Raw genomic sequence first — 27,729 nt, forward strand, 5'->3', positions numbered from 1 at the left:
CTTTTAGTTTGTCATTTTCTTTTTGTTTCGTATGACAAACAAGTTGATGAGGATGTTTTTTGAATCGCAGCAAATGTGGAAAAGTTGATCGTGGATTCCAATGAAGAGGGTGAAGAGACCGCTGCTGAGAATCTTGAGGATGATTTGATGCCACATACCATTGGAGACCTCCTTCCTAATGAAGAGGAGCTTTTTGCAGGGATAGTGGATGGGTTTGACATGATGAACCTGCGTCACAACACAGCAGAAGACAGTGAAGAGTTTGATCTATTCAGCAGTGGAGGTGGTATGGAGCTGGATGGTGATACACAAGAAATCATGGGATCACACTTGGATGGTTCTAGAGGTAGCATGAATGGTCTCTCTGGCTCCAGTGTAGCATATCAAGGGACATCTAATGGGGGTTCAGGATGCATAATTGGGGAGCATCCATTCGGCGAACATCCCTCCCGGACATTGTTTGTTCGAAATATCAATAGTAATGTTGAAGATGCTGAGCTTCGAGCTTTGTTTGAGGTTTGTTTTACACTTGCATGATACAAAAATGATTATGTTGTCTTGGGTTCATGGTGACTTACTTTTCCAGCTTTTCTGCTTTGTAACAACAGCATTATGGTGCCATTCGAACTCTTTACACTGCGTGTAAGCATCGAGGTTTTGTCATGATCTCATATTATGACATTCGTTCTGCTCGAAATGCCATGCGTGCCCTGCAAAATAAACCATTGCGTCGAAGGAAACTGGATATTCACTTTTCAATACCGAAGGTACTACTCTCTTCTTGCTCAGAGATTCTACCAGATAGAGGAAGCACTCAAAAAGGTGCTTTGCAAGTGACTGACAGCAGGATTGTGATAGCACTGCTGAGTTCCCAACTTCAAGAAAAAAGGAAACACAGATCAGTGAAAAATGTAGGTCAATACAAACATCATGTGAAACTTAAAAGGGCCTTCTTTGTTTGAGCCCAAGAAAGAGCTTGCTTTATCTAGTTAGATACAAGTGTATATTGGATTGTCACAAGGGCAAGAAAATGCTTGCCTATTTGCTTTACCTGAGTGGGTTAATCCACATTTTTCCGAACGACTCTTTTCACTCCCCCACCCCCAAAGAGAAAAAAATAAAAAACCTTTTCCTCTTCCTGCTCGGTATACTACTTCAAATTGCTGATTCCTTCTTGATGCATACAAGTAAGTTATGCTCTAAGCTTGCCTATGTAAACATGCAGGATAACCCTTCCGACAAGGATGTCAACCAGGGAACTCTTGTTGTTTTTAATTTAGAGGCATCCGTTTCTAATGAAGAACTTCGCCAAATCTTTGGGCAGTATGGAGAAGTGAAGGAAGTAAGACAGGAAGAATTGTCAAACTGTTTCATGTTGTCAAGTCCCTTCGTTGATGTGGATTGGAATTCTTTTACAGATTCGTGAAACGCCCCACAAACGTCACCATAAGTTTATTGAATTTTACGATGTGAGGGCTGCTGAAGCTGCACTGAAAGCGCTTAACAGAAGTGACATAGCAGGGAAACGTATCAAACTGGAGCCAAGTCGACCAGGTGGTGCTCGAAGAAGGTAATTTCTCTTTTTGTAATTATTCAGCAAATGTGTCAAGCCAATCATTTTACAGCTCTTCCTCATAAAGTTGATTGCAAGCTTTGAGCTTGAATTTAAAAAGGGAATCAATGTGTTGCATGCTAAGTTTGTGAGTTATTCTCTCCGCACTAACGCACTAATGGTGGTTTTTCTCATTTTCTCAGCTTGATTCAGCAACCGGGACCAGATTCCGAACAAGATGAAAATCTTTTGTTCGGATTCAGCTCACCCATTGCGTTATCTCCTCCAGGTGCGTTCTTGTATCCTGACATCTTAACAATCCACAAGAAGATATATAACACTCGATAGGTAAGGCAGGTTGCCTTTCTCTTCATGTATCTCACTCTGGTTTTGAGGATAAAATTGTTTCTTACCATAAGATACAGAGAGGTAATGTATGCTTCAAGTGGTTTATATTGATGGTTTTCTCGGCAATGCTCAAATATGGGCAATGCTATATTATTCAAACAATAGGCTTGTTTGAACACATACAAGCACCACTCTGGACAAATGCCTACTAATTAATTTTGAGTACATTTGAACTGACTATACTTTGAGCAGTGGGATTGCTTTCAAGGTTGTATCATTTGTATGCCTGACCTAAAGACAAAAAATGGTCTGGGAGATTTCTTGGATTCAGTGGTTTACTGATGTAACTTGGGTGGTTTTACGCAGGGAACATTTCTTCTTGGACACAATTTGGAAGTCCACTGGAGAACAGCCCCCTTAGGTCTCTTCATTCAGCGCTTGGAACCCTAGCTGCTAATGTGGACAAGCTTGCATCAACCTCAGGTTCTTTACGGGTTGGAACGATAGGGAGTCACCTAGGCAGAATGGGCTCAATAGATTCAGCGTTTTCTCCTACGCCTGTAGGAGCTAAAGGACCATCACCTTATCGGGCCCATTCCTTACCGGATCATAGCAATAGCTCATTGCCTTTCTCAAAGCCACCAATACCTTTCCCTGCAAGAGGCGGGGATGTATCTCGTGGCAGTTATGATGTCGTCGACTCTCTACAGCTACCAAGGTGTTCTGCTGGTGGAAATGGAGATTTTACATCTATGTATGAACATGCATCTGGAGGTTAGCGTTTCATCGTCTGACATAAACATTCGCAGTTATGCCTATTTTTGTTAACAGCGTTGCCATCAATGCAGCTATCAAGGTACCAGGAGGGGGTTCACTACAGCGATCTGGGTCTGCTTCATTGTCAGGGTCTCAATTTCTTTGGGGACAGTCAAAGTCAAGTTCCCATCAGCCAAGTTCAGCGTTAAGCGGATGGGCTGGAACATCACCCATAGGCCACAATCTTCACCCTTCTTCTCATGCTCAGCCTCGACCCTTCGTGTATACAGGTGCTCATGGACTTACTCCTGTTACAGTTGTGCCACCTCATAGGTATCAACTAGGGTCTGCTCCCTCTGGTGATCCGTCCTTCTTAGAAAAGCATTTTGGCTTTTGTATGGAGTCACCTGATATGAACTACCATTTTGGTCCTAGCTCACTAGGGCCCATTGGAGTAATTGGAAACGTTGGTTCTCCTTCTTCGGTTTTGAGTATGAATGTGAACACTGCCCATACCATGGTCAACCCGGGCAGTCTTGGTTCAAGTGGTGGTAGATATGAAGGTGGCTCTTCTCCAAATTTTGGATTGCCACCATATCGGAGGAATTCAATGTTCCAAACTGCTGCATCAGTGGGCTCGGATGGTCAGGCTGATCGTGGGAGAATCCGGAGGCGTGAGAGCAGCAGTATTCAACTTGATGGTAACAGACAGTACCAGCTTGACATCGAGCGGATCTTGCGCGGAGAAGACACTCGTACTACCTTGATGATAAAGAATATTCCTAACAAGTATGTACACTGGACCTACCCTCATGAGATAATGTTAGTTGTGTTGTTCTTCTCTTCTCATTCCCAGGCTTCCATTTTCATGAGCTTATCGCACTCAAAATGTAGATATAGACACTGGCAACCATATGTGGCTGAATTGGAGCATGGGCAGGCATGCACACCGTTTTAACTCCCCCCCCCCCTTTTTCTTTTGTGCGCTCAAAAATAAGAAAGCACGCGCATACTAGATACACAGGGAAAGCAACAAAAACATCAGCTTGTTCCTGGAGGCTGGGGCTGAGCCCTGCTTGCTCACCATTGGCTGTGCGTTGTGTGTGTGTGAAAGAGAGAGACTATGTTTTCGACCCAGCAGCAGTCATGGTCATGACTCATGGGTTCAAGTCTAATTTGCCACAGGTGGTACCATTCCAGTTGACGAATCCAGGGGTTGCTCTCTTGGCCACCTTTTTATATGGGTTTGACTGCCATCTGGACTATCATCTGATTCTCTCTCTCTCTCTCTCTCTCTCTCTCTCTCTCTCTCTCTCTCTAGTACTAGTATCTTTGTTAGTACTTTTCTACCCAGACATGGTATTAGATTCCATTTTGGCCTTTTGAAGACGTTAATATAACATTTCATTTCATCTCTCTCTCTCTCTCTCTCTCTCTCTCTCTCTCTCTCTGTGGATAGATCTTCGAAGGTCTCTTGGGATAGTTTCCTACGACGTTAAAATTCTCTTCTTCTTCTTCTGCCTCTCTCTCTCTCTCTCTCTCTCTCTCTCTCTCTCTCTCTCTCTCACTCACACACACACACACACACACACTCACACACCAGAGGCACACTGATCGACCGAACAATTGAGCTGGTGAGATCCAGACGCCCACGACTGCGGAAGATTACACAACATCGACAGAGGCTGCATCAGAAGATTCTGATCACTTTGGCTAGACATGCACGACGCCCGGTCAGACTACTTACCATGGAGGAGATTGATGAGATCTGCCAGCGACCGATGTCTTATGAAGACATTAATATAACATTTCATTTCATTTCATCTCTCTCTCTCTCTCTCTCTCTCTCTCTCTCTCTCTCTCTCTCTCTCTCTCTCTCTCTCTCTCTCTCGGAAAAGGCCTTATTTTGTTAAAATATAGAATCGTATAGACTATAGTATCCAGGATAAATACTAGTCTCTATTGAAAAGAATGGTCTTGCATGGCGAGGGCATCTCCAACATCTTTGTTTTGATATTTTTCCATGGCATCTCTCTCTCTCTCTCTCTCTCTCTCTCTCTCTCCATCCAGAGTGCAAATGAGGATGGTTTCTAGTAGTAGTATCTTTGTTCTAGTTCTTTCTTTTGTACCTAGACATGGTATTAGATTCACTATTTTGAAACAGATTGGTCTCATAGGTCATTTTGGCCTTTTGAAGACGTTAATATAACATTTCATTTCATCTCTCTCTCTCTCTCTCTCTCTCTCTCTCTCTCTCTCTAGAGGGGATGCAACGTCATTTGGATGCATTGCATGTATTTGCACGGGACTGTGGATTGCCTGTGAACCTTGGTAAGACCAAGGTAATGGTGTTTAACACCACGACGCAGTGGGTAAGGAGGTCCGTCCCCACTTAAACATATGGTCGAGAGACTGTGGAGTATGCAGATACATACACTTATCTTGGGGCGGTTTTCAGTGGTCCAGTATTTTCCCTGAGGCGTGGAACAGATACGCGATTGACCTGAGCCTATGCAGCATTGGGGAGACTTGAGAGGATATGTTCGCAGGTTCAGTTCCAGGAACCTCGGACAAAGCTTTGGCTCGTTGACACTTTGGTCACTTGGCCATGCTGTACGGAGTGGAGATATGGGGCCCCTCATTTGATCATCATAGCAGAGCTGGCAGTACTGATGGATGGAGATGTATGGAGAAGCCCTTGGTGTCTATGATTTCTCGGATGATTAGGGCCAAGGCCTCAATACCACATGACATTGTTAGGGCGGAGCTCGCTGCTCCTCCATTGGTAGTGGAGGCACTCACTCGATCAGTTTTATCTATGCATAGCACTTGGGCTTCCTAGAGACAGATATGCTCGATTAGCACTAGAGTCTTCGCGACAGTTGGCATTACAGGGAGATAGATCATGTTGGTATGCAGAGATGGCATCTTGGTTTCAGTTACATGGCTTTAGTATGGACCGGCTACCCCCATTTCAGTACTCTTTGGATGCACCCTCCATCTCTCTCACTAGGGCAGAGATTACTAGGCTCATCAAACAGGACTCGATTCAGTTGGATACGAAGAGGACATAGATACAGTCTACACATGAGCTAGGTACGAAGATGACTTTCTATAGAGAGCATCTTCTCCAACACACTGAAGATGGTTTTGTGATCAGACCAGGATACATGGATACTAATCTATCCCATGGGATACGATGTGCTATTGGTCAGATACGCACATCCTCACATCAGCTAGAGATCAAGGCATGCAAATTTAGAGGAGTACCCGCTGAGTCCAGGATTTGTAAGGTGTGCCACATAGAACCAGAGATAGAGCTACATTACATGTCATTGCCCAGTATACTATGAGATACGAGGCCGCTTTCACTGTCTATTCAGAGAGGGTTTTGGGCCACTTTCTAGAGTCATGAGATACCAGGATCAGAGATGCCTTGGATTATACTTACTGGAGATTCGCAAACACAGAGAGGACCTCTTGAAGAGGGGCACAATGAGAGAGATCTAGCGACAGCGGAAGATTACAGATTTCTTTCAGTCACAGACAGAGGAGTTCGAGAAACCTCCACAGCATAACAACACCAGAGGCACCAGACGCATACTGCTTGATCGGGCGATAGAGTTGGGGCGGTCCCGTCGCCCACGGATGAGGGGGACCCTCTCGATATCGACGCAGATTGCGACAGAGGATCCATACCATATTGTCGCGACATAGGAGCTGTCTCGGATACTGAGGTATATGTATATGATGCCTCGACTGTCAGAGAGCTCCATTGTATCAGCTCACCCTTTGTATTCCCTTTGTATCAGCTTTCACCCCACCCCACCCTTTGTATCAGCTTTCACCCCACCCCTACCCACTACTTTCTTTTGAGTTCTTTGTACTTTTTGTACCCATACCTGGTATTAGATTCACCACGTGTAACCTTTTGGTGTCATAGGTCATTTTGGCCTTTTGAAGACGTTAATATTACATTTCATTTCATTTTCATCTCTCTCTCTCTCTCTCTCTCTCTCTCATAAGAGGTCTTGAGTTCAACTCTCCTCATCGGATAGATCTTTAAGGTCTCTTGGGATAGTTTCCTATGACTTTAAAAATTCTTTTCTTCTCTTCTTCTTCTCTCTCTCTCTCTCTCTCTCTCTCTCTCTCTCTCTCTCTCTCTCTCTCTCTCTCTCTCTCTCCGTGTGCCCATACTCACACCTACGGCACTGTCATTGACCGAGCATTGGAGTTAGGGAGATTGAGATGCCCCCGACCGAGGAGAGGAGCTTCACAGCATCGACGAAGACTTTAGCAGAGGATTCGAGCCATACTGTCTCGACATCCAGAGTGCAGATGAGGATGGATTCAATGATCACTCATACCTACCCACACAGTTCCAGCTAGTAGTACTGCTAGCTTCATTTTATTTTTTGTACCCAGACATGTTATCAGATTCACTAGATTGTATCAGCTTGGTCTTATAGGTCATTTTGGCCTCTTGAAGACATTAATATATCATTTCATTTCATCTCTCTCTCTCTCTCTCTCTCTCTCTCTCTCTCTCTCTCTCTCTCTCTAGTAGTAGCATCTTTGCTCTAGTTCTTTTGTACCGAGACATGGTATAAGATTTTTGTCATGTGACACATCCAACCCCATGAGCAGGGTTCAGTTAGTCCAGACAGTCTAGATTAGAAGTGATCTGACACTTTTGTGAGTCTATTTGTAGACCATGCATGCCCAATCACTTAGTGTAGATGCATATCCTCTGGTTGCACACAGCATGATCATAAGCATTCCCATTAGAATCCATTAGAATCAGTTAGGGGAATTTTCCAGTGCATTTAGCCTATTTTACCTATTTTTGACATTTTTCACTTATTATTTTTAAGTGACTTTTGTTGGAAAGTAGGTAGGGCAAATTGAGTAAGTTTGTATATAAGCAAACCTAAACTAGCACTAAATGGCAGAAGAGGCAACAGGAGCCAAGCTTAGCAGGCAACTTCTCAAGCAAGAACTTGGTGGATTTCCTCCAAGCAAAGACCATCCCTCACCTAGCGTTTTGCATCAACATGTACCCTTGGCGTTTTCTCTAGCATGTAGCCATCGCCAGCAGATCTAGACCACAAGCCTAGCGTTTGCATCAACAAACCATCGCCAGCAGAGCTTCCACAACCCTAGCGTTTTTCCCAGCAGCTAGTGTTTTTGGAAAGCTACAACCCTAGCGTTTTTGATATCCCAGCGTTTGCAGATTTTAGCCTTTGCAGTCTTCAGCCTGGCGATTTTCAGCAGTAGAAAGAGTAGCAGATTCAGCCCGGAAAGACTATCAGTTTTCAGCCTTAAGAACCTCAGTTTTCAGCCCTAAACCTGCAGATTTTCAGCGACAAAGAGCTACAGAAATAGCCCCAAAATCAGCGTGTTTGGACTAGTCGCAGATTTCAGCCCATAGCGTTTTTGGACAGCAGATAAAAGATTGCAGATTTCAGCCTTAGTGTCGGCCTCGTCATCTCCGTCGTCGTCGTCGACATAGCCTAGACTTGCATCAGTCACATGCATACAGTTTGTACCAGTTTGTGCAATCATAAGTAGACCACTCTCGCCGACGAGAGTGGGGCCTTCGGAGGAGGGTTTTACAACGTCTCTGGTGTCGTATCTCTCTTCTCTCTCTATCTCTCAATCTCATACACTTGCACGCACAGTGTCCATTCACTTTGTTTGTGATCATAGCATTCTCTCATTAAGAACGGAAGGTTCTACCTTCCATAAGAACAAAAGGAACCTTGAGCACAGTTTGGAGCACTCATCTTGAGCAAAGCGCAAACATTCATTCCGCTGCACCTAACAATTTCATTTTGGCCTTTTGAAGACTGTAATATAACATTTCATTCCTCTCTCTCTCTCTCTCTCTCTCTCTCTCTCTGTGGATAGATCTCTAAAGGTCTCTTGGGATAGTTCTCTACGACGTTAAAATTCTCTCTCTCTCTCTCTCTCTCTCTCTCTCTCTCTCTCTCTCTCTCTCTCAGAAAAGGCCTTAATTTTTTAAATATACGATTATAGTATCGAGGATATACACCAGTCTCTATTGAAAAGAATGGTCTTGCGTGGTGAGGGCCTCTGTAACATCTTTGTTTTGATCTATTTCCATGGCATCTCTCTCTCTCTCTCTCTCCACATCCAGAGTGCAGATGAGGATGGTTTCTAGTAGTAGTATCATTGTTCTAGTTCTTTCTTTTGTACCCAGACATGGTTTTAGATTCACTATTTTGAAACAGATTGGTCTCATAGGTCATTTTGGCCTTTTGAAGACGTTAATATAACATTTCATTCATCTCTCTCTCTCTCTCTCTCTCTCTCTCTCTCTCTCTCTCTCTCTTTGAATAAGAGGTCTTGAGTTCAACTCTCCTCGTCGGATAGATCTTTAAGGTCTCTTGGGATAGCTTCCTACGACGTTAAAAATTCTTTTCTTCTCTTCTTTTTCTTCTTCTTCTTCTCTCTCTCTCTCTCTCTCTCTCTCTCTCTCTCAGGCCATACTCACAGCTGCTGCACTCTCATTGATCGAGCATTGGAATTAGGGAGATTGAGACGCCCCAGATTGAGGAGAGGAGCTTCACAGCATCGACGAAGACTTCAGCAGAGGATTCGAGTCATACTGTCTCGACATCAAGAGTGCAGATGAGGATGGATTCAGTGATCACTCATACCCCACACAGTTCCAGCTAGTATTATTGCTAGCTTCATTTTATTTTTTGTACCCAACATGGTATCAGATTCACCAGTTTGTAACGGTTGGGTCTCATAGGTCATTTTGGTCTCTTGAAGACGTTAATATATCATTTCATTTCATTTATCTCTCTCTCTCTCTCTCTCTCTCTCTCTCTCTCTCTCTCTCTCTCTCTCTCTCTCTCTCTCTCTCTCTCTCTCTGCGCGTCTCCCCCTGGGCGAGGGCGGCCCTGTGGGGGGGCGTTACCGCTCCAGCACCGCCCAAGGCCGAGCCCGTTGCTGCACCTTCTGTCGAGCCCGTTGTTGCCCCTGCGCACCAGCTGTCCCGATACCGGCCCTGCACATCGGTTGTCAAGCCCGCCGCTGACGAGCCCCAGTACTTCGTCGAGCCGCTCGATACCCCGCCACAGTGCGGCCTCTGTCTCAACCTTATTTTTTTGCAAACCCAGTCAACCTAGCCTTATTTTCTTGCAAGCCCTACCTTCATACTGTGTAAGGGTCAGTTCCCCCAAATGGCAACTCGTGCTTCATCCCGAAGCAAGCCCACTTTTGCGGGGATCATTACGACACCCCCTAAAATGGACAATACTACTCGCCTTCAGCATGAAGTTGAAAGGCTCCGCAAGGAGAATGACGAGCTGAAACAAAAGCTCACCGCCATCGAGACACGACTAACCGCCGTGGAGCACCATCAGAAGGAAGAAATGGCACAACTGCAAACCAAGCTTGACAAAACAAAGGAAGAAGTGGAGACCACCCTTACAAAGGCGGTCGAAAACCGTACAGGAAGCCATCACCCACAAGGTTGACGATCGTGTGGCGTTCACCGCTACGCGAACGACAACGACAAGAGGAGATCGCCCTCAATGTTCGCATTGGTGGGCTGCCAAGTGACTGGAAAGGGGAGGGAGACCTCAACTTCCATGAATCCATTGGCCGCATCCAAACAACAACCCACATGATAGAGTGGGGACCAGCAACAATCGCCTCTATCACACATGAGCATCGCACCAATCATGCGATCCTCACTTTCAAGATCAAAGTGGACCGAATTAAACTCCTTGAGCAATCAAGGCTTCTCAAGGGCACCAAAATCTGGTTTGCAGAAGATCTTACCCCCACCCAACTCAAGCAGAAGAAGGTAGAACTACAAAAGGTGCGGACAACGCGTACGGCAGGAAAATTGGCAGTCTATCGAGAAGGCAAAGCCATTATTCAAGAGTTTCGCACTCCCAAAATGGTTCTCCTCTCACCCACCCCCCCTTAGGTTTTTAAATTTTGTCTTTTGTTCAGCCCTCATCAGACCCTCAGTCCTTAACTGAGATGTATCTGATAATCCCCTCGCTTAGAAGGAGCCTTTTGTAATGTGTTGTTTTACGGTCCCATAGGTCATATCTGACCTCCGTGGACAATAATTCAATCTCTCTCTCTCTCTCTCTCTCTCTCTCTCTCTCTCTCTCTCTCTCTCGTGCGCGCAAAGAAAAGAGGTTGGTTTTTATAACTTGAAAATCCCTCAGAATGCTCAAATGGTGCCGATTATGAGGGTAAGTACGAAACTGTTTACAAGAAGGCCCAAAGGCGACAATTGGAATAATCGGGTACATCCAGCCACTTGGACAAAACTGTAGATACTGAAAAGCCAGGGGAGAAAACCTCTCTTAAAGAGATCTTAAGGAGAAAAAGAAGTGCCTTAGCAAAGCTATGGAGAGAGAGGATGACATTTATCTTTGAAAGATAGGCACTTCCACCAAAAGTTCTTTGCAACTGCATACCTTAAGCGAGATCTATCAAAAAGCTAACAACGGTGATATGGAGAATGGAACAACTGCAATTGCAAGAGCTCAAAGTCTGGAATTGCTTGCCAATTGGTGCTAGGTGACAACTAAGGCATAGGAACAACAAATGGGAGGGAGCAGTCGATGACGGAGATGATAGATAAAAAAAGTTGACATCACTAAGAATGCTGTAGAAGGTATCCACAAGATGGCTCGTGAAATCCGGAGTTGGGAAGGGAACTCCAAGAAGGCAGTGAAGGAGGCTCTAATGAGAAATATGAGATATCCAGCCGACCAAAAACAAAACACCAAAATGAAAAACGCGAGCTCAAACGAAAACAAGTGCAAAAGACTAAACTTTACACACACACACACACACACACACACACACACATTTTTTTTTTGTAAATCAATTCGATTTATCTATCTGTGGGAAACCTCAAAGAGAGGAAAACCCACCAAAAACATGAAGTACAAGAGAAGGAGCACAAAAGTATTCGGCTCTACAAAATAGCTAAAAGCATTCCTAGGAAAGCTGATGTATCTCTGCAGTGATATCACCAACTTCCAAGGCGAATCGTAAAGACTGGCTAACGGAAAGCTTGAAGAAAGGCAGGGGATCTGCATGAATGCGATGGAACATATAGACATTACGCTGTCGCCACAGGCTCCAATAAGCCCAAAACCTGACCCACATGAAGATGACTGCAAAGCGCTGCAACGCCGGTGGGAAGATACCAAAAGTCCAAAACCGTTTATGGAAGACCGTCGTGGGAAAATGGAGCCGTATACACGCACATACCCGACGAAGGAAATCTCGAGTAACACACACCTTTTTTTTTAAAGAGCACATAACTACTCAGCTGTATAGAGTAGCTAAAAACATTCATAGGAAAGCTGATGCATCTCTGAGGTGATATCACCAACTTCCAAAGCAAACCGTAATGATTGCCTAAGAGAAAGCTTGAAGAGAGGGAATGGGTCTGCATGAGTACGATGGAACATGTAAGCATTACGCTGACTCCACAAAGTCAAGTAAGCCTAGTATCTGACCCACATAAAGAAGACTGCAAAACGCTGCAGTGACGGTGACAAAATGCCCAGAACCTTTTGTGAAAGACAACCCCAGGAAAACGGAGCGGTATACATGCCGACACACGACGAACACACACACACACACACCCACCTTGAAGCTAGTCTCAAGAGTAAGAATAAAGCATGCATAACGTGCTCTGTCACAGACTTGGGCACCCCAAGTCGAGAATCCGGTACGACACACGAGAGAATCACTTAAAAAACTTCACAACTTTAAAAATCAAGTCGACACATTGCGCCATAGTTCATTGCCCGCCCAAAGGCGTTGGCCCCAAAACCTGGCGTTCCTTTCGGTATTTCTTTATTATATTAATGCTTGAGCAAAGTACAACACTCAAGGGGTCCTCTGCTCTCAGAATGTGCATCCAGATGCTTTGAAGAGTGAGGCCCCTAGGGCTTATTTATTCTTACTAGGGATGCCCAAAAGCAAAGCTGCAAAAGCAAAAAGTCCCAAAAGCTAAAGCAATTTGCGGAAATCCAGGAGGTTGTGGCAACCACTAACCTTAGTTGCTCCTTTCTTTCCCTTAATTTTTATTTAATTTTTGGGACCCTCTTTTTAAAGGTCACAACTGGCCGGACATTGTATGGCTAGTGTGAAACGATCGATAGCCTAGAGTTTCACCCGCAACAGTGGAGGGCAGGCCGCCATGAGATGGTCGGGCTAGTCAGCATTGAAATCCGAGCCGTAAAAGTATGTCTAGGCTTAGTTCAAAGTCGTTTAGGCCCCTCACGACATGTATAAGTTGGGGGGTACTAGGAAATTAACTCAAAAGAGGCATAAGGGACTCGGGCGGCTCCAGGTGAAATTGCCAGACTCATCCCAAGAGGGGGGGTGCCCCATTTGAGAGTGGAGGCTGATTTTTGTTGGTAAGTGACTACAATGTGTGTGTGAGTAGTGGATGCAGGTGATCACAAAGCTTAATAAAAAGTTTGCCTTCTCCCTTGTCTCATGCAGTGCGACGACTTGCTCGTGCATCTCTCTCTTTGCAAATATGGTAAACATTGGTAATGCCCCACTAGTTGGGCTTCTCAGTTGACCATGTACAGGTGTCTCGGGGTTTTATGCCCGTTTGCCAAGGCAAGAGCCCTTCGAACAGGTACGGGATTAGCTAATTGCTAATCCCCCATAGGTACGCACAATTCCATCGCGAAGGATTGCGAAAACGGAGAGTTTTTGCGCGTGAAAACTCGTATGATTCAAAGGGGAACTATTCCATTGTGTGCAGGAGCATTTGAGACATGCGTGGACGTGTTCGCCTTGCTCGAAATGATTCAAAAGAAAAAATTACAGCTTGCTGTGTTTTTCTGCAAGTGTAGGGTTTCGCACCTAAACTGCAAGAGATCACAGGGGGAGCCTCAAGAATGCCTTGGGATGCGTGCACAGGGTTTTGGGCACGCGACATTGACAAAACAGAGAATTACAGCAGGTTGAAATGGACTTGCAGCTCATTGGAAAGCTTCCTAATTGCAAGGGAAAGTGTCCTTGATGTGTACTTTTGACCTACATGGGTTTTTGTGCCGTTGGCAAAATTGGATCAGAAACCTGCAATTACAGCCATGGACAGGTTTGGTGAGAGTTAGGTGAAAGCGTTCGGATTGTGTATTTGCAATAAGAATAAAGAAACCGAAAGGGGCGATAATCTTTGGGGCCTACAGGGTGTCGTTGTGTGCTTGGAAGTACTCTAGCTCTCAGGCCTTGTTTTGTTTGAAGTGTAAATTTCCAATCACAGGTCTATTCGTGAAGTTCCTCTATGTCGTAAGGTTTAACGGTGTAAAGATCGGGTGAAAGCTAAAGTCTACCACCCTACGGTCTCAAGTTAAGAGAGAAATAACACGCTCTCAAAAAAAACATAAGAAAGTTGCGGACAAGCACAAAAGAAATTTAGACTTAACAGTCGGTCAATTGGTCCCACTCAAGTTTGAGAAGGCAAGACCAAAGAAACAATCGCCTTATCAAGGGAAAGTGGTAAAACTTTCCAATCTTTATTAAGACGGTTTAAGTTAATCGACCAAGTGAATGAAGCAGCTGATGGTTATATTGTCTTGTGGATATATTGTCTTGTGGGTGACTACCATGGGTCTATACCTTGCACTTTCCTTCAAGGGTGATTCTGGGCTTATCCTGGATTCATCTAGGTATATTAGTTAATTGACTAGGTGAATGATGTGACATTTTGATTAGTGCTATTGCCTAATTGGAGGATCCATGATGCTTTCTATGTTAGTTTACTCCGGCTATATGCGTGACCATCTCCAAGTCAGCCTATTGCCGAGGAAGCTCCTGAGGTTGAGGAGACGGAAGAAATACTCCAACTGTAGCTGGTCATTCATCATCATGAGCGGCCACTAAAGTTCGAAAAGATTATACGGAAGTATTTGGTAAAGTTCAAGAACTATTCTACTGTGGACAACAAGTGACCGAGTAGGAATTAGCATCTTATTGCGAGATGCTGGACGGATATGTACAAGCACTATATTTGCGGACAAGTGTTTAAAAGCCAAAGGGATGTTGCTAAATGGACTATTTTCTTATTTTTTTGAGTAATTTCTAGTTATGAAATTAGGATATTTAAATGTGTACACTTGAATTGTCAGAATTAGGAATTGTAGATCTATTGGAATTGATAAAAGGCATTAGGAACGGACAACTTTGATGTGTCATATGATGGGTGACATTAAGCATTGCGAAGAAGTTGTACCGTTGGTTCGGAGGAAATGGGTAGTTTCGATGTGTCTTATGATGGGTGATGGAGCATCGGATAGGGAATATCCCATTGCTCTCGGAGGAAATCCGAACTGGATGAAGGAATATGCGTAAAGACGCAAGCACAAGAAAAAGATGGGTTCTTAGAAGCTTTTTCGAAAAAGCGGAATTTTTTGTGCGTTCCGAGAAAGCTAATGCTTTTCCTTGCGGAATTGGTGTCTGCATTGCATATGTGCCTGAGAACTGCGTCTAGGGACACCTGGAAAGTGTGATGTAGCATTAGTGTTTAGCTCACTTAGTTTTATTGAGTTCTTAAACAGGTTTACATATTTTATTAAGTGATCGGCTGGCCACTTATTAGCCGCCGCCCACTTAATAAGTGGGCAGGCACTTAATAAGTAAGCGGCCACTTGTTAAAATTGGAAGCAAGATTAAAAGAAAACACCAGCGAACCGCTTGTTTGAATTTTGACTAAGATTCTGAACTTTGTTTGAGAATCCTGTTTGCAGAATTGTTTGAAATAGAATATATCTGTTTTGAACTTGACTTGTTGCTGATTGAAAAAACTCTGATTGAACGCTCTGAATAGCTCATGGCTCGGGTCTTTGATTTTGGGAGGAGCGAACGTGTGATTAGGAACCTCTAAATGACCTAGGATGCGGTTTGGGGGGTGTTTTGTTGTAAATGACACCTTTGAACAACATAGGCTGCGATCTGGGGAGCCGTTTGGTTGTATCGGGCCTGTGAATCTCATGGCCAGGACCTCGATTATTGGGTGGAGGATTCGTTGGGAAGTCTGCCTGGATTTCTCATGGCTTGGAACTTCGGTACTCGGGGGGAGTATTCATTGGGGAATTCACGTCTTTATGTCCTTTGACGACATCTATAATCATTTGTGTTGCATCTTAATGTGCCAACTATATTTCAAATTGAGTGAGATTACCTGTGCATGTAATCTTAGGGCATTGAGACATCTCTTTAAAGATCAACGTGGTCTGGTGTGACGTGCTAGAATATCAAGAGCTCCGATACGAATTGAGAATACCGAATGACCCTCGGATATTGAACTAACTTGGTATAGTTTGCATGTCTACTGGGGGATGATTACTCTTCTTTCAACGGGGGGGGGAGGGGGGGGGGAGAGTCACAAACTACTGATGTGTCAACCATTGAAGACGAAGGGGGTTAGGACTCCAAAACCAATACCCTTGCCAACATACTAAAGACGAAAAACCTAAGAGAAGGTGGAGGAGAAAAACCTAAACCCCAATAGAAGGAGAAAAACCTAACCAACTTACTAAAGCCGACCGAGGGGCCTAAAGACTAAAGGGGTTAGGACTTTAAAATCCTAACCCTACCAACTTAGAGAAACTAGCCAAGGGGCCTAAACCCTAAAATGAACCAGCATAACCGACAATTAGCGTAGACCTTGTTGCCGTGGCACGTGCCAGCTAGTTCTGGGAATTCTTGCTGACGTGGCAGTGCTGTACGAACAGCCCAAAGGGTACATGCTTTTGGACCGGAAGCTTTTAGAATTGACTCTTTTCATGTAATTGCTTTTGGATAGGTCAAGGGCCTCTAAATATGCCGTGTGGGCTCTCTCTCTAGCATTCTACCGCGTGGAGAAGCAGAGCAGTGTTCCCAAAGCTTGTTCCTCGTTGAAGCAATATAAAGAAATACCAAAAGGGGGGCCAAAGTTTGGGGCCAATGCCGTCTGGGAGTGAAACTTCGCCACTCTGTGTCTCTTGCGTGGATTCTCTCTCTCTCTCTCTCTCTCCAATTGTTTTGAAGTGCTAAAATTTTGTTCTAGTCTATCCTTTTAAGTTGGCATGTAGAGCCGTCCCGTTACAACGTCACAAACTTGTGACTAGAGCCGGTTTGAGACCCCATCCGGTGTTATTCTTCCTTGTCTCTCTATCACTCACAGAATCTTCACTTACAATATCATTCTCTCTTCTCTCTCTAGTCCGTTGCACATTTCTCATGAAGTAGAAGGAACCTTGAGTATGCATGGAGCACTCATATCGAGCTTCACCATCAATCTCTTTCACCACACATTACATTATCGTGGCCTTGTGGCTTTGTTCAAAAAGTGCAGGAAAACAAGGTGTGTAGGCTTAAGAAGACTTTTTATGGTTTAAAGCAAGCTTGACGTGCTTGGTATGGAAAGCTAACTTGGTTGCTTATGGTTTTTAGAATACTTCAAGTAAGAGCACCTTGTATGTCAAGCGTGCGGATGATGTAATTGAGATTATTGTGCTTGCATCATTATTTGGGCATACAATTTAAGCAAGTTGATGGAGGTATTGCTTTGTGTCAAACAAAGTATAGTGAGACATTGTTATGTAGATTCAACTCTGAAGATTACCGATTGCAACCTCTATGGAGAGAGGTTTGAAGCTTAGCCTTCATGATGGTGGAGACCACTTTGATGTCACTCTCTATTAGTAGGCTAATGGTTGCTTGATTTGTGTATGCAGTACGAGGCCAGATTCTCAATATGCAGTTTTGCACGCTAGCAGATTTATGCATACCCCAAGGTCAACGCATTGGAAAGCAATTAAGTGGATCTTTCACTACTTGCGTGGCACTATACATCTTGGGTTCAAGGGGGGATCACGTCATGCTTCTTCAGACTCGGATTGGAATGGTTGCTATGATACACAAGTGTCCACTAGTGGTTTTTGTTTCGTGCGCGGCAGCTCATGCGTATCTTGGTTGAGCAAGAAATAGCATACAAAGGCCACTTCTAGTTGTGAAGTTGAGTACAAGGCAACCTTCACAGCTAGTGTTGAGTGCATTTGGCTCAGACGCCCTTCGACCGACATGGGTGGACAACAGTTTTGCCACCACGAGCTTTTGTGCCAGTTAGAGTGCTTTGGCAGTTGTGAGGAACCCCAGTGGTCCATGCTCGCACAAAGTAAATTGAGGTGCATTATCATTAGGTTAGGGAGAGACTCTTTGGAGGAGAGGTCAGCTTCTCTTGTCTGCCTATGCAAGACAACCATGCTGATCTTTTCACAAAGACTCTGCCTCCTAAGAAGTCCGAAGCTTTTCGCAAAGCTTTGGGCTCACTCTCCTTTTTGAATTGATTATGTAGGGTTGGGCACTTCTATATACATGATTGCTAGCTCATGTTCATCGCATCATTCCCAGGGGGGATTTGTTACCATATTAGGGGAGATGTGTGTGTGAACTCCTAAAAAGTACCCTGGTTATCCTCAGTGTGTGAACACACTGAGGATAACCAGGGTACTTTTTAGGAGTTTTGTTTCCCTTGGCTTGTATATACGCCCATCGCTATAGGGCAAGCCAAGTTATCTTTGCATTAGAACACTTAATAATACTACTCGTGTTGTGTGCTCTTGAGCTTCTCCTTCATCTTCTCCATCTTCTCGTGCATTCTTTCAACTATATTTCTAACAAAATCTGGGGCTGATTTGCACAACTGATGTGAGACGAATCAAGGGCTGAATGCTGGCTGCAAAACACAGATGCAGTGGCCCATGATAGAGTTTATGTGATGGTACATATGGTAACATTTTGGCAGATATGATAGCATCTGGTTTGCTGATTCAGATATGTTTACATTTTTAGCATTTTACCTTCAAGTCTTCTATATTAGACATTTGGATTATGTGACAACGATGTAATTTTTGGTCTCATAGGACCTTTTGCAGAGGTAAATAAATGCTCTCTCTCTCTCTCTCTCTCTCTCTCTCTCTCTCATACATTGATTAATATATATATATATTTTACTTATCTGCTTTCTCTTTCTCTCTGTCAGTGTTAATTACTCTCTCGCTTTTGATCACTGCATTTCAACTATTAAGAAACCTGTTATGGAAATCAGGTACACGTCAAAAATGCTTCTAGCAGCAATCGATGAAAATCACCGCAAAACATATGATTTTTTGTACTTGCCAATCGATTTTAAGGTACTATTCCCTGAGAGTTAGTGCGATTGATTGTATATTACATTTCAGCTTCAGTCAACCTTACCATGTCTGACTTATGATTGTCCCTTTCAGAATAAATGTAATGTGGGGTATGCCTTCATAAATATGACTTCACCTGCCCATATTATCCCTCTTTATCAGGTTGGTCAGATCAACTATGTAAAGAGCTTGTTTTATGTCATGCGTTCTCATGCTTCATGACATAGCGTGGTTGTTCTTGTATTGTACAGGCATTCAATGGAAAGAAGTGGGAAAAATTCAACAGTGAGAAAGTTGCTTCTTTAGCATACGCCCGCATTCAAGGTAAAGCTGCACTGGTGGCACATTTTCAAAATTCTAGTTTAATGAATGAAGATAAGCGATGCCGCCCCATCCTTTTCGACTCTGATCGACCAGATGCAAGTGAACAGGTAAATTGCAAAACTGCTTTGTTGTATGCTCTATTCTAAATCTTGCTCAATCTGGAAGGGCCCCTGCCAGAGTGTAGTATTCTTTGTGCTACTTGCAACATTTACACATGGGATCAGTGAGAGACGACCAGCAGTGGATCTTGCCTGTTTCATAGTGTGTTTGATAATTGGACATGTGAAGAACCGAGACGACCTCGTAATCAAATTGCTATGATTGTAGGATCAATTTAGCTCGGGTAGCAGCATGGTGGATGTTGGATGGCGGGAGAGTGATGGGATTACTGATTTTATAAATGAATTGAAGAGGCAGACCGGTGTTGGAGAGCATTCAAGGTGATTGGAGAAATTGGCAAAATAAGCAAAAAGTCACCTATGAGAAGGGGCTACAGTTTATTTGAGGACGTCGTTTTGTTTTGCGTACAGAAAAGACACTCAATCGGTTTGATTCTTTTGCAATTCCTTCGTCGTGGTGTAGCATGTAAAGGAGCTGATCACAAGTTTTGGGTTTTTTTGTAAAGAAGAGAGTTCGAGGTCACTTAGATGATTTTTTTGTAGCTGGGTTATCATGATTGGGACTGATTTTGAGGGAGAAGGCATGGACGTTGGGCATTTGTCAAGTTTTGGCTGGGGAGTGCAGGACAAAAGGCTCTACTGGGATGAACCTTCCTACCTCAAAGTCCGATTTGTTGAAATTGTACAGTTGGATGAAGAACACACACTTTTTTGTCGAGGCGAACATACCATGCCATATAGCTTAAAGATTGAACACATGATTTTTGTCGGGCCCACAAAGTGGACCAACGAAGTGTATAGGTACTGTTGTAAGTATGAAGCTAGAATTTTTGCAAACCAAAGATTCATTTTACCCATTTTCCGTGGGAAGGTTCCCTGCTGGGCCCTCTTGTGGGTGAATTTGCTCCTTGTATGGCGAAATGTTTTGAAGATCCTTGGAGCTTTTGGACTAGAGTTTAAACCTGGAGTGTCGATTTGTTCATGTCATAAGCGCTCTTCAGATCTTGTGCAAGGTGAGGCTGGAAATGCTCTCAATGTTCTAATAGTGCTCAGGCGATGACTTAAGAATTTGCAGTTGCAACTTTTGGTTTTCGGTGGAATGCCACGAAAACAGCAAGCACTGGCCCCGGCCTTTACACATACTTGCACTTAAACATTTTCTGCGAGATTGTATCGCATAACTGAAATAAATCTCTGCCCTATTTTGAGTTCTCATAATTAAGCTGCCAGTCTAAAAGCTGAGGACTGTATTTATGACAGAAAATTGCGTTTTCCATGCTGCTAAAGATAGAAAAGTTCTGAATCTTTAAGGCCTTAGTAGAGCTATTGTGGACCGGTGGTTAAAGCTTGTTGAGATCGGTGCCACATGGCAAGTTGATGATGGCAAACTGTCTTTCTTCCTATTTCCTAAAAGAGGGTATTAACTAAACATTGTCTTATGTAGGTTTCTGTAGGCCATTATGATATATACACTCGAAACTTTTCATCAACAGAATTCCAATAAGAAGCTGTAGTATTCCTCCTTTTAAGTGATGATCATTTTATGAAGGGAACTGAACCAAAAGGTTTTGAAAGTTTGATTTCAAACATGTTTACAATATATCGTATGCTTGGGAGAAACCAAGTGAGCATGAATAACACCTTTCTTCATCGCCGATGTGCTTGTCTGCCCTCCAAACGTATTAATTGTCAAAGATGGCCAAATAGTCGTTATGTCAAACAAACAATGCCATAGTTCAGACATTGAGTGCATAATTTTTGTTGGGCTGGCAAAATTTATGTTGACCATATCATGTCTGATTGAACACATAAATTTAGACAAAGTGGACAGAAAGTGTATAGGTACTGTTGTAAGTATGAAGTTGGAAAGTTGCAACCCATGTTCCGTTGGAGAGTTTTCTGTTTGGCCCCCTCGTGGGTGGATTGCTATCTGTATGGAGAAATCTTTTGCAGATCCTTTGAGCTTTTGGAATATAGTTTTTGGTTTGTGTTTTAGATATGATAGAAGCTGTATCATTAGCATACAATTCTAGTTTTGAAACTGTAGCCAAGAATAAAGTTGTTCAAATGGCCTGAAGGCATATATCTTCAATAGGTATCACGATCGTTGGAAATGCTGGCGAATTAGGACCGTCATGCCTTGGGCCTGTGTATTCCAGCACATCAAGCAATCTCAACCGTCCATTGCATTAGCATTCTTACAGTGAACAGGACAAATGCATGACGGATGGGAATCTCCCTCACCCCCACCGTTTTGGGACATGGAACAGGCTCGGCCGTCGCCTCGCCTATTCCAGCCCGGAACAGTGGGGGTGAGGGAGATTCCCCACCTTCATTCCTTGAAATTGAAGTCTTTTATCTTGCAAACTGGTTTGGCTTTTCAGTCTTTCCCATGTTTGCTTTCGTCCATTGAGTACTCCAAGGGTGACTCCCAGCTTCATTGCTACAACCTATGTTCTTAACAGTAACCTTATCACCTGTGTTTCTTTTCATCATTTGATAATTGAAAAACATCATGGACTTAGGTCTAACTCCCTTAACTAGTCCTCTTTTGAAAAGCACTATTTGACATCTTGAAGGCTGTCATCCTCCTCACTTCTTTGTGCTCTGCCAATATTGCTACATCCAACAACAGCCCCTTAGCACCGTAAAGATTTGTCATTAGAAGATCATTTTGTCGTTATAATAAAGACAGATCTATAATACCTAAAATGCTCAAAATTATAATAAAACAAATAATATCTTTTGAGCATATTTTTGTAAAAGCTCGTGAAAAACGTTAAAAGGATGCATCCAGGGAACTTAGGGAAGTGGATTTAAAAAAAAAAAAAAGGGAGTGGGCTCGCATTCCCTACATAAAAGTCCTAGTGGCTACTAGTAGTAGTGGAAATAATACACCATACTACTGCAACTCCATAGGGATTTCATCAATTTTTAGAAAAATACCTCTGAAAACACATTTTTCAATGTTGTTCACGTGCCACAAAGTGTGGTTATCTGGAGAAAGACCCAGTACGCTTATGTATTAATTTCATTTGTCTTCTTCTTAACCACCTATAACCGCCCATAGGGCTAAATCCAGAGATGGGAGGAGGGAAAAGCCACACAGGTGGACGGTAGGGCCATCTGGGCTCACCTTGGACCATGGTGAAGAAAGGCCCAGGGCGTCATAGTCGCATGAACGCCTCTCTGCGCTCCCACGTGCGGTCGGAGATGCCCTTCATCTGTCTTTTTGAACAAGAAAATGATCGTAATGTATCTGTCAAATCTGTTTTTTGGGTTGTTAAAGGAAATCTTTGTAGGTTTGCTATGGTAAGTCAAAAGCCAAGCAAAATGAAAGGAATCACGGGAAGGGCGTGCATCGAGGGAACCCAGAGAGAGAGAGAGAGAGAGAGAGAGAGAGAGGTTTTTCTGATAAAGGCGCAGAGAGAAAAGGAGATCGATGTCTGACGGAGAGATCCTAGGAGACAGACGTCATTTGTGATGGCAACATTTGCGCAGAGGCGATTGTTGGGGGTTTGCACGCCTGGCAGAGTAGGTGGTGATGACACGTTTTAGACTTTTGCCTCCAAATTCAAAGATTATTTGGGAATCTCTGTGAGAAATTAATGGGTTTACATAGCATAGACCGAGTGTGCAAAATAGAATAGAGAGAAAATCTATTTCTGATGGCTTCAAAAAAATTTAAAAGGTTAAAAAAGCTCAAAGATTCCTTTAAACTAATTGGTATGCATGATAATTCTCTTCTAATAAAGCAGACGTCTCCTTGTCAAACACATACAAAGTAAGATATAGCGTAACTCACTATTGAGAGAGAGAGAGAGAGAGAGAGAGAGAGAGAGAGAGAGAGAGAGCGCGTTAAAAGAAATTTACTCTTGGAAGATTTTTATCTATTTATGCGCATTGCATTTAACCTATTTATTTGTATTTTTAATAATGAAATTTCCTACGATAGCTTGTTTACTTGTTCTTCTAATCCACAAGTTTGCACATCTGTGATATCTACATGAAAATGATCAATTGAGGACTTTAATAATTCAAATGATTTTGCGAGAAAATCTCTCAAGGATGTTAAATCTTCAACATTTGATCCATGAAGCTGTTTCCAAATCTTCACCACACATTGACGAAGCTTTTTAGCTGTTGTATCATCCATAGGAATTAATGATACTCGAGACTCAAGGTTCTCTTGACTATCCATTTTTGTTTTGGGATCTAAACACAAACAATTCAACTAGAGTGCTTCGTTAGTTGTGTTCGCATCGAATTGAGATCAAGCAAAGTATTGAAAAACGATATATATGCCATTTCAACACTTCTCAAATGAAAAGAAATCGATAAGTTTTATTATTTGATGCTATTAATTATGTCTAATTTATGTATTAATTGGGAAGAGAGACATTAAGATGAAACACACACACACACACACACACACACACACACACACACACACACACAAAGATAGATAGATAGATAGAGAGAGAGAGAGAGAGAGAGAGAGAGAGAGAGAGAGAGAGAGAGAGAGAGAGTTTTGATCAAAGCGTTTTGATCAAAGAGAGAGAGATAGATAGATAGATAGAGAGAGAGAGTTTTGATCAAGGATGTTAAATCTTCAACATTTGATCCATGAAGCTATTTCCAAATCTTCACCACACATTGACGAAGCTTTTTAGCTGTTGTATCATCCATAGGAATTAATGATACTCGAGACTCAAAGTTCTCTTGACTATCCATTTTTGTTTTGGGATCTAAACACAAACAATTCAACTAGAGTGCTTCGTTAGTTGTGTTCGCATCGAATTGAGATCAAGCAAAGTATTGAAAAACGATATATATATATCATTTCAACACTTCTCAAATGAAAAGAAATCGATAAGTTTTATTATTTGATGCTATTAATTATGTCTAATTTATCTATTAATTGGGAGGAGAGACATTAAGATGAAACACACACACACACACACACACAAAGATAGATAGATAGAGAGAGAGAGAGAGAGAGAGAGAGAGAGAGAGAGAGAGAGAGAGAGAGAGAGATAGTTTTGATCAAAGCGTATTAGAGTTTTTAAAACCTGAGAGCGTGTTTGGGATACCAATCGTAGTGAATTTTAAAGGTGTACCTCGCAAAAACCCACAAGAAGGGTTAGAGTTTTGTCAAGCTCAATGTTCGTAATCATACAAAATGTCAATGTTATTAATTGCTTGTTGTTCCATTTTTCTGTTTCAAAGAAAAGAAAACTCTCATAAAATTTATTATCTAACCAACCCAAATGATTTTCTCATATTAAACTGATCATTTAATGTGGGAGAATAAACCAGAACAAGGGTTAGAATATATCTCAACACGGGGCCAAAGTTAAAGGGGTCCAAATGAGAGATGATCTGTCAAAGAGCAATGGTAGCTAATGGAGCTTGAAAGACCTTAGGGTTAGCTTTATTAAAGACCTCCAATGGTTAGTATAAAAGTCCTTAGACCTTAGGTAAGCCTAGGGCTGTGCTTGAGGTGGGAACCCGGCCCAGCTTGAGGTGCTTGTCGTGCTTGCTGACTAAGGTGCTTAAGGTGCTTGTCATGCTTGCCGACTAAGGTGCTTGAGGTGCTTTATGACTAAGGGGCTTAAGGTACTCTATGACTAAGATGCTTGAGGGGCTTAAGGTGTTCCCAAAGTCAACCAAGATCCCTACTCATTAAGGGGGGGGGGGGGGGGGGGGGGACACACACACCCTCACACAAGGAAAGCCTAGTTTAAAGAAGCAACAAGGACACATGTCAAATTCCTCTCCATGTTGCCCTCATAAGGTGCCTAAAGCCTATTGGTTGGCCTCTAAAGGGGTCCAATAATTTTTTAGCTAAATTAATTAATTGTTTATGCATTTATCAAGTCCTCTCTCTCAAAGCGGAAAGGGGGACACTTGTCCTAAGGCTAGCATGGTTGCTTGATATAGACTATGCATGTGATTGGCTAGGCTTGTAGGGGTCCAATCAAAGTCCAACATGAGCTACAAGGGGGGATCGACCAAAGCAAGCGGAGGGTGTGCTTGGGGGTATGCTCTCTCTCACACACACTCACATGCTCATTCTCACTTGGAAAAGTGCAAGAGCTCCATCTCCTTCTCCAAGCTTGTTGAGAAGTTGAGAGCCTGCACCAACAGTCTTGGCTTTGGAATACAAATCCAACCAAGAGCCATGCTTCAATGCTTAAGCTTGCCATCTTCATCATCATCATCATTATGCTATGCTATGCAAGAAGAGTGATGATAAGTGAGGAACTATCTCTTTCTCGTATGTTACTTCTTATTCCTCTTCCCTACCCTCATTCCCCGCTAGCTCTCTCCACCTTTGAAGGTGTTTGAGGCCTTGGGACTGAGGCCGGGGATGGTTAATGCGTTACAAAGTTTACGTTGTGTTTGTGATGCATGAACCTTTCCATCTTCATTGCATCACCTAGGTCACAAGGAACACAAAGATTGTATTCTACCAAGTCTCTCTTTATGATAGAATCTATAATACAAAAGCCTATTGGAGAGGGGACCGACTCCACATAAATCCGATCCTCAACTGTTGTCATGTTTTCTAATTCTCTCTCTTGCAAAAGTATTGTTCATGCCAAGTTAACTAAGTATAATGGTTGTGTTGCAACCGCTAATTAAGTTCACCCTCTATGTTCCCAAAATAGTCTCATAAAAATGCTCACTATAATTCTCTTAATTCCGCTATTCTCAATGTCCATAGGCCATTTCCATTACATTGGTATCAACGTTATTGGTTTCTCTTTTCTTGCTTAAGAAGAGAGGTCCTTAAGTTGTCCATGAAAGGTTGGACGTGTTCATTGCAATAGGGTAAGTGCGACAAGGATCTATTATCTTGGTTGAAAATGACTTAGTTCGAGGTACACCATTGGGAACTATAGTAATAATGGAGTCTCTCGAGGCTTTCCTTTGGCATTATTGAGCTACTAGCAAGCTCAACAGGAACCATAATCAAACGAGCAATGTTAAACCCTCGCCACTATTCTTTGCAATCAACAGTCTCTAAACCACACGTGTGGCTGCTTGAGAACTAATTTTCAAAGGTAAAGAAAAGTAGCGACTAAGGTTTTTGAGGGTGCCAAAGCACAAAGTAATTTATACATAAGTTTAATTAGCATGGCTAACAATAATTAAGAGAGTAGAATGAATATTGACAACTTTGATTTTGCACATGAAGGTGCTAATGACGAGGCCCCCATGTTTGTTAATTATCTTGTTACTAGGTTGCAACAAGCTATGGGCAACCCTGCTTTGCAAGCCGAAGTTACTCAACAACTTCGTGCTTATGGGATTTCTCTTATTTTACAAGAGGAGAGAGATCTTAGGAGGACACTTGATGAGACTCCCAGAAGAAGACTCTCCCCATAAGAGAGGAGGAATCCAAAGAACGAGAAAGAAGTGAATCACTAAGTTCCTCTGAAGATGTGGCTCCACGAAGACGTCAGTCTAATCGATCGCCAACTCCTCCAAAGAGGAAACGGTCAACCCATAGTCCTTCTCCTCGTCATTCTGAACAAGAAGAGAGGAAACAAATGAAGAAAAAGGCAAGAAAGAGGTCACCCTCTTCTCCTTCTTCTTCACCTTCCTCCTCTTCCGACAAAAGCAACAACTATTCTCCTAGAGAATACAACAGGAGAGGATATCTCAAATCCTACCCTGCATGGAGAAGGTCCCAGAAGCTCAAGAAGTTCAAGAGGGAGGAAAGAGTATCTCGTTTCTCACCTATGATGGCACCGTTGGTGCTACATACAAAGTATTGGCCTTCATCCAATAATTTGATGTGGCCTTTGGAGACGAGAGCTTCACAGAGTCCTCCAAGCTACTCATGTGGCTATGCACTTCCAGAAATCTGCTCGTCAATGGTGGGTTAGCCTTCGTGGCAACGGAGAAGCCCCAAAGACATGGAAAACTCTACGAGTTTCCATCATGAAGCAATTCCTTGGAAGCGATGCAAAGGACAAAGTGCTTACCGAATGGCGAAATTTGAAGCTGCTCTCCAACGAGTCTATCCACAAATATGTGGACAAGTTTTGGGATTTCCATTTCAAGGCTATCATCTTCAAAAGATAGACTTCGCCGAGAAAAAGAAACAATTTTTGTGTGGGATTACCTGAAGAAATGGCCAAGTATGTCAACTCCCAACAGCCTGACACTATGTTTGCTTCGCGCATCAATTTCCAACAAGGGTCTAAAAGGAATGCCAAGCCCATGGAAAACAAAGATTGAAGTGATGCAAAGGGGAAGAACAATGCCCAAAACTCTTCCCAAGGCAACTCCAACAACAACAACCACAACAATTGGTCCAAGGAGAAGGGAGTTTAGAAAGGTAAAAATGAACTCTCTTCTGAAGAGCTAGAAGCTTTTTGTAAGGACCACAAATGATTTATGT

The 27,729-nt window shown here is 42.9% G+C and overlaps 1 protein-coding gene across 2 annotated transcripts in view; it reads left to right on the forward strand.

Annotated features, from left to right (window-relative positions):
* Nucleotides 1-20,618, forward strand: part of LOC147439772 (protein MEI2-like 2) — a 48,005-nt gene extending 27,387 nt beyond the window's left edge. For both annotated transcript variants that reach the window (XM_086485541.1, XM_086485540.1), the window contains exons 3-13: nt 71-516; nt 609-767; nt 1,226-1,342; nt 1,419-1,570; nt 1,756-1,841; nt 2,267-2,674; nt 2,749-3,445; nt 18,786-18,870; nt 18,964-19,032; nt 19,122-19,301; nt 19,522-20,618. In XM_086485541.1, the coding sequence (XP_086341667.1) occupies nt 71-516; nt 609-767; nt 1,226-1,342; nt 1,419-1,570; nt 1,756-1,841; nt 2,267-2,674; nt 2,749-3,445; nt 18,786-18,870; nt 18,964-19,032; nt 19,122-19,301; nt 19,522-19,638 (2,516 nt within the window). In that variant the 3' untranslated portion in view covers nt 19,639-20,618. The remainder of the gene's footprint in view (nt 1-70; nt 517-608; nt 768-1,225; nt 1,343-1,418; nt 1,571-1,755; nt 1,842-2,266; nt 2,675-2,748; nt 3,446-18,785; nt 18,871-18,963; nt 19,033-19,121; nt 19,302-19,521) is intronic.
* Nucleotides 20,619-27,729: the final 7,111 nt, after the last annotated feature.

This window comes from Adiantum capillus-veneris, chromosome 16, assembly GCF_014529385.1.
Source record: "Adiantum capillus-veneris isolate H3 chromosome 16, ASM1452938v2, whole genome shotgun sequence".
In the NCBI taxonomy this organism is placed as follows: Eukaryota; Viridiplantae; Streptophyta; class Polypodiopsida; order Polypodiales; family Pteridaceae; genus Adiantum; species Adiantum capillus-veneris.